This window comes from Dermacentor andersoni, chromosome 2 (genome assembly GCF_023375885.2).
Source record: "Dermacentor andersoni chromosome 2, qqDerAnde1_hic_scaffold, whole genome shotgun sequence".
In the NCBI taxonomy this organism is placed as follows: Eukaryota; Metazoa; Arthropoda; class Arachnida; order Ixodida; family Ixodidae; genus Dermacentor; species Dermacentor andersoni.
In genome coordinates, this window is record NC_092815.1 from 138,179,638 (window position 1) to 138,189,974 (window position 10,337).

General features: G+C 47.8%; 1 protein-coding gene across 1 annotated transcript; it reads right to left on the reverse strand.

The window, feature by feature from the left end:
* Positions 1 to 474: 474 nt before the first annotated feature.
* On the reverse strand, positions 475 to 5,417 carry LOC126540985 (putative nuclease HARBI1). The gene is made up of 2 exons (XM_050187796.1): positions 4,868 to 5,417; positions 475 to 824 (listed from the first exon to the last, which is right to left on the reverse strand). Exons 1-2 carry the CDS (start codon positions 5,415 to 5,417, stop codon positions 475 to 477), a joined length of 900 nt encoding a protein of 299 aa, XP_050043753.1.
* Between the last annotated feature and the right edge of the window lie 4,920 nt (positions 5,418 to 10,337).

The following is a 10,337-nucleotide window of genomic DNA, read 5'->3' on the forward strand; positions in this document are numbered from 1 at the left end:
CTAGTTGTTTTAAGAATAAAATTACAAAAGAAAAAAGAACTCGGAAAATAGATGCAGCAGGTCAGGTGCTTGTGCTGTTTTTTGTATTCTCCTTGAATTTTCGTTCCCATCACGAACCAAGTTGCCCAGCAACACTTGTTTAACGTATCTCTTCCACTATTTCTTAACCTTTTGTTGGTGTGACACACTCTGGTGAAAATACACAATGGAGATTTCAGTATTAATCAAAACAAATATTCTTTAAGATGCCTTGCATCCTCCTGATCAAGAGCAACCATTTCAATTTTTCAATAGCATTATGAGGTTTGCCTTTGCACGCCCATGTTGGAGAACTCACCTGACTTTACGGTTGAGCCGTGTGACGAGCCTGCTGTTGCTGCCTGAGCTGACGATGCAGTGCACGCAGATGAGTTGTACGCCAGGTAGGGGCCGCAGAGAACAGGTTGACTACCTGACGCCTCATCTGCTTTGCCCTCATGAGCAGCTCCCTGGGCGTTTCTTGCTGGCAGGTGTGATGCAGGACTTGCCTGTGATGAACACAGGCAAGCCCTGTTGCAACTGTCCTTGCTGCGGTGGCTGGTCGTCCTCAGCCTCCTCATCGCTGTCTTGCAGCTCCAGCTCCCCTGCCTTCAAAGCAATGCTGTGGAGAGCGGCGCAGGCTGCCACAATTATGGCTGCATCCTTGGGCTGATAAAGGAGGGTCCGGTACCTTTGAAGGCACCGGAAGCTTGCCTTCAAGACGCCAATACCCCTCTCCACAACGTTCCTCATGGAGGCATGGGCCCGGTTGTAGCGCCCCTGCGGAGTGTCAATGCCTGGATGGCCTGGCACAGGTGTCAGCAGTCACGGCTCAAGAGGGTAGCCCGAGTCTCCTGCATGTTGGAAACATAACTGTGTAATATACTTCACTGACTGCCACATATCTGCAGCACTCACCAAGCACGCATTCTCCACGTCGGAGGTTACTTGTGAGGCGGCCTAACAGTGGTGAGTGCCTCCATACGTAGGAGTCGTGGCAGGATCTGGGGAAACGGGGATCGCTGTCCACGATGCGCATGTGGGTATCACACACCTGGAGGGCAGAAGAAACGGCCGGAAAATGGTTCAGCGTAATCAATTTGAGCTGGAATATTTTCGTATTTCACGTCATGCTGACAGATAAATAGTCTGAATGAAATGTGTTTCCACCAATATGATTTCGTCATTCTTTCCCAGACACAGCTGCATTCTTTCTCACGCTAGTAAAAAGCAATCTCCGAAATAGTTTTCTTTAATTATTGCAAGAAATGTGCAAAAAGCTACATTCACGAGAGATTTGTGAATTAACGCTCGTCTAGCCACCTTGGTCGTTCAATGCGTACTGCGTACTCGTATACCGGTACCGTAAGGGCACTATCGATTGCGATCGATTTGATTCGGTTCGAAATTATGAACCGCGATTACCTCCATCCCGCAGCTTAAGCAAATGAGTCAATATGGACCGAGAAATTCAATTCCAAACGGGCTCGATCGCGATCGATATTTCTTTACGTGGTACCCGTATTGTACACACTACGACGACATTACATGAAACCGGTAACCTATATAAAAGATGAAAGCGTGCAACAAATGGCAGATCGTGAGTCAGGCACGTACCCAGGGGGGGGGGGGGGGGGGGGGGGCCGTGGGGGCCCGGGCCCCCCCCGAAATCAAGTGGCATACCCCCCCCTCCCCACCCATGCCACCACTCCTCACACATTCCTAAGGCGCCGCCAGATCAATGTTGAGACTTGGCAGCTCTTCATCGGTCAGCATATTATGCTGCCTTTTTCACTTCTTTTAGATGGCGGTAGTTATCGGCATCTCTTGTAATGTGAAGGACAGTTTTCTCATAGATTCAGCACCCGCGCGATTAACTCGAGATGCGTTTAGTTGTCACCATCTATTCAACCGTCACGCGCATAGCTGTTGCTTTGTTAGTTCAACCGTCTTTGTATAGGCTGATCCGACCAGGAGAGGGATGCGGCTGTTACTCAGCTGGTCTGTACTCTCATGGAACGAGTTGCAGCCGGAGAAAACGCCAATTGCGTTTAACTTTTCCCTTTGCTTCATTATTTCCTTGAGTTACGGCTCGCCGCGACGCTGGCACATGCCCGGAACCATATACACGTGATATGGGTTAGATAAGGTGGGAAATAAAATAACGTGAAAGAGCCTACATCATGAAACCCTGCAATGACGCTTAAGCCCATAAGCAAGATGACTGTCGCCCGTTACCTCGTCTGTTTTTCCCTAATTGTATAGCACTTCTCGTGCAAAATTGGCAACTGGAAATAAAAATCGCAAGGAGTTGAGAAATTAAGCGATCTACTAAGGGAGAGAGCCAAGGCAACAACCAAACTGCAAGCAAAAGCGAATAATAAAAAAGTTAACCGTTGTTTATGAAAATATTTATGGATCAGCATCTTTTTATTTAAAAAGGAAGTAGAGAAAACGCCGCCGGAAGTGGAGAACAATCACTTGTTTTGAATGATGCTTCTACAGTTATCGGTCGAACCGCCTCACGTAGGCACTTCTCTGCTCTGCTTATGTAGGTGTTTTTCTAACTTTTCGCGGTGAGCACAGTACGTCTAGAATCGCAGAGTCCTGCGCTCTACGCGGTTGTATGGCACTGGCGGCCGCACAGCGTTACGCAATTCGCGGAACTGTCAAAACTGATCAACAAGGCGAAAATAACTGATATTCGAAACTATAACATGAGAAAGACTGAAGAAGCCGTAAAAAATGAACGCAGCCTGAAATCAGTAAAAAAGAAACCTGGCATAGGACAAACCGTGATGTATGCACTAAAAGATAAGAAGGATAATATCATCAGCAATCTCGAAGATATAGTAAAAGCAGCGGAAAAATTCTAAGCTTACCTGTATACAGTACCCAGAGGAGTCACGATACCTCACTTAGAAACAGTAATGAACAGGATACAGAAACTCTCCTATAACTAGCGATGAGGTCAGAAGGGCCCTGCAAAACATGAAACGATGAAGAGCGGGAGGAGAAGGTGGAATAACAGTCGATTTAATCAAAGATGGAGGAGACATAATGCTAGGAAAACTGGCGGCTCTTTATACGAAGTGTCTGTCCACTGAAAGGGTCCCAGAAAACTGGAAGAATGCAGACATTATACTAATCCACAAAAAAGGAGACGTTAACGAATTGAAAAATTATAGAACCATTAGCTTGCTCCCAGTATTATATAACGAAATGTTACGTGTGGAAAGACACAGACGAGAGATGCTATTTACACGCTATTTACACTGGAGCCAGACAGCCCGTCTGACACTCGCTCGTGCCGAGGGCACCGACCAACGTCTTCGTCGTTCTCGCGGCGGCTCGTCTCTCGCGGAATCATATCGCAATAATATTTACCAAAATAATCTCCAATAGAGTAAGGGCAACACAGGATTTTGTCAGCCAAGGGAACAGGCTGGCTTCAGGAAGAGATACTTTACAATGGATCACATTCATGTCCTCAGTCAGGTTATCGCGAAATCTGCAGAGTACAATAAGCCTCTCCACGTGGCTTATATAGATTACGAAAATGCATTTGATTCAGTAGAGATACCAGCACTCATAGAGGCACTACGTAATGAAGGAGTACAGAACGCTTACGTAAAAAGCTTGGAAAATATTGCTACATGCGTGTGGTATTTGTTTGTTTGTACGAGGCGCGTGGGCGCCATCACTCCAGAAAAGAGGAAGAACAAACTGGGCTCGCGCTGTGAATCTAACCGGTCAGCGTTGCAGCCGTTGTTGTAAATATAATCTGTAAATAGTTTCTCGTCTTACTGACTCGTCCTTCACGTAAGAATATGTACAGAGGTTCTACAGCTACCTTAATTCCACACAAGAAAAGCAGGGAGACACCTATAGAGAAAGGGGTCAGACAGGGAGACACAATTTCTCCAAAGCTCTTCATTGCGTGCTTAGAAGAATTCAAGCTATTAAACTGGGAAGGCTTAGGAGTAAAAATCGACGGCAAATATCTCAGCAACCTTCGGTGTGCCGATGACATTGTTCTATTCAACAACAATGCAGACGAGTTAAAACAAATGATTGGAAACCTTAACAGAGAGAGTGTAAGAGTGGGGTTGAATATTAATATGCAGAAGATGAAGATAATGATAAATAGCCGGACAAAGGAACAAGAGATCAGGATCGCCAGTTGGCCACTAGAGACTGTGAAGGAGTACATTTACCTAGGTCAATCACAGAGAACCCTGATCATGAGAAGGATATTCGCAGAAGAATAAAAATAGGTTGGATCGCATACGGCAGACATTGGCAGCTCCGGACTGGAAGCTTACCATTATTATTGAAAAGTAACGTGTGCAATGAGTGCATTTTGCCAGTGCTGACATATGGGGCAGAGCCTTGGGAGTAAGTTAAGGACCGCGCAAAGAGCGATCGAACGAAGATTGCTAGGCATAACGTTAAGAGAGAGAAAGAGAGCGGTTTGGATCAAAGAGCGAACGGGTATAGACGATATTCTAATTGACATCAAGAGGAAAAAATGTAGCTGGGCAGGTCATGTAATGCGCCGGTTAGATAACCGTTGGACCATTAGGGTTACAGAATGGGTACGAAGAGAAGGGAAACGCAGTCGAGGACGACAAGACACAAGGTGGAACGATGAAATTAGGAAATTCGCGGGCGCTAGTTGGAATCGGTTGGCGCAGGACAGGGGTAATTGGAGATCGCAGGGAGAGGCCTTCGTCCTGCAGTGGACATAAAACAGGCTGCTGCTGATGATGATAATGATGATGATGATGATGGAGGTGGTGGGCCCCCTCCGAAAAAAAAATCCTGGGTACGTGCCTGTCGCGAGTACTTCCGATGATAGTATTCAATGCGTAGAACCCTTTTCTTGACATGAAGCCCGCAGTCGCGCCCGGACTGAGTCCTTCAGGCTGTTTGATAGCTATGAGCGTCCCGTCGACACAGGCCACTACACCGGGAATGCGGCCGCGATCCGCAAAGGCCGCCTTTGCACTAGCCTTGCCGGCCGTGGTCAACGGGAAGCTCACCCAACCCTCTTGCCGGCCCACCACGGTTATTGCTTCCGCAACTGCGTGAATGCTCTCGCTCACGGAAGCCTGCCCCACGGATACGAATTCTTCGCTGCCGATGGATCTTTGGAAGCTCCCCGTCGCGAAGAAACGGAGAGCACAATGCACCTTGTTTTGCGTCGTGATGATGCCACCGGTCCGAAGGCCACCGATGGCTTCTTCCAATTGCTCGCAGAGCCACCGCACAGTGCTCTTCGAGAGCCTGAAGTGCTCGCGGAACTCTTCCTCGGTAAGCTCGTCAAATGCGCCCCGAAAGATGCGTCGCCGAGGCTGCCCGAGAGACTCCAAGAGCGCGACAATAGGAGCGGCCATCGTGACTCGTGAGCGCCAAACCGCCGAACAAGGAACGCGATTCTCTGAGTACAACGTGAAACGGCGAGCATTCTCGACAAATGCGCTCAGATCAATCAACATTAAAAAAAGAACACCGTTTATATTTATCGCAGCGCAGGCACAACATTTAATTTCACTGTGATCACAGTTGCTTTCAATAATTAACATCGCTAATGTTCTACGATGGCGGATCGCGTTTTAATCTCGAATAACTGGACCCCCGCCAGGGCCAGCCATGTTCGGCGAGCGACGACATTACGAGCAGACGACAGGCGTCTGCTACTAGCGCTGCTATGGCAACGGCCACTCATTCTTCGAATGCGGCCTCAAACATTTCGACCAATGAACGAGCGGTGACGGCCATTTTGGAATAAAAACAGAACGGAATAGTTTTAAGTTATACCGACCCAGCTTTCAGAGTACGCTTGCTTCCTCCATCGGTGCTTCAGTGTAAGGAGGCCTCACGTAAGGTTAGGAAGCGGTCTAAGGAGCGTTTCACTGTTTGGGCCTGAAGATTTTGGTGAACTTTATTCAATCATCTGCGCTTTGTACGCATCTCATCAACATCTGTTATGCTGCGCACTTGGCGACAGAGGCATCGAGGCTAGTATGCTTGTCGACCGTACAGCCACAACTACAAAACCAAGTAATTCTTCCATTACTCTACCTGTGATAGATATAATTTCCATGCTCCTGTCTACGATAAATTTGGCGAGACGTTTACGGTCCTTCACGTCTTGTTGCCCGATTGCAAAAACCAGCGTCGTCCACTACACTCCAGTGTGAAACCAGCGCGTTTTTTTTTTACTCTGGATCGCACTGGGGAGGCTGGCGCTTGCTGGGAGTCACTGGGGACACCTGTGAGAACACTGGATAAGAGCTGGGTCACACTGGACGAGACGCTGGTTTCACTGCCGTGACGCTGGGGCGCACTGGCTTGTGCTGTACACGCGCTGGTTCTCGATGCAGTTCCCTGGGTCACACTGGAATCTGCGCTGGTGCTGCACTGGTCCGACCAAGCAAGGTACTACCATTCATAGCTAGATACTAATATTTTGTTCTAAATAAGGCTATATATTCGGGTCATAAATGTCTATCTCGTGTCGCAGCTTGAAATAAAAGTGCGTGATTACGCACCTTTCATGGTTTAAGCGCTGTTTATGCATACGTATTTGACACTGAAAATCACTTCCGTTTTTTGCATTTGCCTTTTTCACTGAGCGGATAGCTATATTCTTGACGAAATCACGCAAATGCAGATGACGCCTCGTTTTTGAGTAGTTTGTACGCTACCAATGGCTGCGAGCTGTCGCAGTGGTCACAATGTTGTGGAGAGTCGACATGGAATACAGAAGTCGTTCAGACACGTTGGAACAGACTCCGAGGAAGCCTGCCGCTGATTGACATTATCGCACCGATAAGAAAGCCGAGACAATTCGAGCGCTTCCACATTCCCTAGTGTACTAAAAGTAATAGATAATAGTTGTGAGGCTGAAATACATTTTAGCGATCGCCCTGTACCCGCGCAAAGATCGTTAGCTTCCACCGAAGCATAGGCCTAGCGTACCCGCCGAGCCGCTATCGCTATCCGCCCGTCTGGGCTCGGGAATGAACTAGTCTAACAAGGGCAAACCGTTCTATATCAGCTTTCGCATCGATGTTCTTCAATGTTTTTTTTTTTTTTTTCGTGTCTACAGTATCACCACAAGAAGCGATGAGCGCCGATGTGACGCGTTATAACCATACATCCTTTTGCTGCCGCCGAAGGCTGCCAGCGCCTACGCTTCTCTAATGACGATATGTGACTAGAAACACGTGTCAACTGAAACGGATCGTTGAAGGAAGAAAATGTCGCATATCGCTTGCGCGAAGAACAAGAAACGGCAATAAAATCGGGAGTAACAGCTCATACAGCGTGCCGGGTGGACGGTTCGTTTAGGCCGTTTTTCGAAGGTTTAGGTGTTCTTCGAATTTTCCAATCGGAAAAGAAAATCATTGTTGAGCCACTTCCAAGCGTACTATTGAATACAAAAAACAAAATTTTCGGTGTGATACATGCGTAAGTTTTAGTTGCGTCACGATTGTGATGTCAGTGCGAGATGCGTCTTGGAAACTAACACTGTGCCTAGATCTTGATACAGAAAATTATTCACACTGTCCTCTGCTGGCTTGGCTTAGTGGTAGATTCCTTTGTCGGTTCTCGTGCGCGTCGGACACTGGGATCATGTGCTCTATCAAAGCGGTGTCAGCGGCCGCAGCCCGTGGTTCTACTGGTCCTGCTGAGCACTACAGGGTAAATCTGCTCCAACTGCCAACTGGAAACGCTTCCGTGAACACTGGTTTTCTGCATTAATGTGTCTAACAGGCTATACCGAATCAACGTGTTCGAAAAAGAAATTGAGCGCCTGCAAGTAGTCAAGGATGCTGCGTCGATAGGTGCCTGCCAGGTGAATCATGTCTGGGCGCTAGCGACACATTTAATGGCCGCAAAGCAAGTGCTCGTAGAAGCAAAGGAACTGCGCATCAAAGGTAGATGTCTTGTCATGGATCCCAACGACAGTCAGGTGAGAGCCGAACTTCATTGGCTTCCTTACAATATCAGTGACGACGCCGTACGAAAAGCATTGGAACCATATGGGAAAATTGAGGAAATAGATAGGGAAACGTGGCTGACAGGCAAATTTAAAGGGGCCCAAACCTCATCTAGGTCGGTGATTTTGAGACTAAAACGTGGATTTACTGTCGAAACGATCCTGCATAATATTTCTATGCAGGGAAGCAACACTTATAATTGTGCCTAGAAGACCACGCCTGTCTCAGATGCAAGAGGTCGGTCCATGTAATAAATGATTGTCGTATCCCGCGGTGTTCTGCATGCCGCAAATTTGGACATAAAACTGACGACCGCAAGAAAACTTGCGCTGCCATGACACGGGAAGATGGCGAGAACGACGACACAGATGCGCTCATGGACGAGGATGAAAATGCAGAAATATCGCAGCCTCGTGAAATTTTTGCTCGTAGGTGCCTGAACCTGAAAGACTAGCCAAGCAAAAAGAAACTGACAATGCCAACTCTCAAGTAAAGGCTGCGGCAGTTTCGCCTGCTGTCTCTGCAATAAAGGATAAAACCTCGGGGGAGCCGGAAGAATGCAGTGTAGTGTTTCACGCTCTGTGCCCTTCAGTGCCGGTAGAGTCGCCGACGGTATCAAGTATTCTACCCAGCAGAACTACAACGCCCAGAGAGGCCCGTGGCGTCGGACGATGCGGTATCTGTGGTGGAAGCAGACGTTGTGGACCTATGAGACCTAGATGCCAGTGGCGTCTCAAACCCTCAATTTTCCGAAGGAAACGGGCGGGCATGCCGGAGGCGTACTATTCTTGTAGTCTGATCCGGAGGAAGCAAGCAATAGGGCTACAAGGTTGTTTGGGCTTTGTTCAGACAAGGATGAAGGCACGTCAGGGAGCACCGAAGAGATGAGAAGCACGGTGCCAAAAGCAAAATCGAAAGCGGCCATGACGATGAACCGTGTTAACACGGCTCCTCGGATACCGTCCGTGGAGAAACGTCACAAGCGTTCCTTGTGACCTGTGAAGATCACGCCTCAAAGGTATGCATGGCCACGAGAAGAAAAAAGAAAAAGAAACGACGGGGAGAGTGGCGCACTATTCAAGAGGCAGTGAGAACATTCCAGTGGGTCGCTGGCACTGATGATGGGGTCCATTTCGCTGTACAACCAACGAATTATTTGTTTCGAGAAACAAAAACGACGCCGGAATTCACTTTCTGCCATTTCTTCAAACGCGTTTTGCACCGCCACCCGCTCTCCTCCTTCCTCTAGAAACGCCAGCGCAACAACCTAAGTTCCCAACGCAAGCGCAATTTTATCGAATTAAACTATGGATTGGATTCAAACGTGCCATGCCGCAGCCGCCTGTTGGATCCAATCCAATCCACCAGATGCGCCATGCGAAGCCGTATGATCGCTCCAAACTTCCCAGCTCCCGTCGGGTTCGGCGCCTAGCAGACGAAATGCTCGGTGGGAGGATGATTGACAGGAGCGTGTCGTCATTTTGACGTCACCAAAAACGTGGCCGCGCCCCGCGGCTGGCGACGTCGGCGCGGAGCAGGCCACTCGCGCGCGCCGGTAACCGAACGAACGCGCCGAACAACCTCCGATCGCACCCCTGTTGGCACATCTTGGTTATGATGTAATGATGAATCAATCTTCTGATACATGTGCCAAGATGCTGCAGTCTTGACCAAACTTGAGTAGTAATGGAATATTTACTCACCTGCACTGTAAGAAATGTGGCCGTTAGCTAACCCACTGAAGGGAAAATTTGTGCACATGTCTAAAAAGGTACGCACTAACTTCAAGTGGTTTATAGCAGGACTAGATGAGAATGTGTGAACTTATAAGTAATGATAAGTTCACGTCAGTACTACGTCAGTACCTATAAGAATTATTCTGGTAAATCAGTTCTGCGGAAGCCTGCAAGATGGAGGAAAGAACATAAATATTTCCCTCTGAAAAATTGTTCTGCATGCGATGAAATAGTATGATTGCAAAAGTAAATGTCACCTTTTTTTTTGCAGGAACTTGTGAAGCATGCAAAGTAAACACATAAAATCCACACAAACGAAGTATTGTTAACTGCTAATTAGAAGGGATAGAATGCCAACGTCTCTGCCTTTAGCTTGAAATGTTGTTGCTGCGCTGTGATAATACATGTTCTTCTATATACAATTAGAATTCGTGCTGGACCAAGTTATGCTTCATATTTGTTGTGGGTAATATGCTATGTGCTTTAAGCATGCACAGAGGACAGACCTCTCGTTTACGAAGGAGAGACATCTCGACGAGGCTTTCCGCTAAGATCATCCTGCAGCACTGGC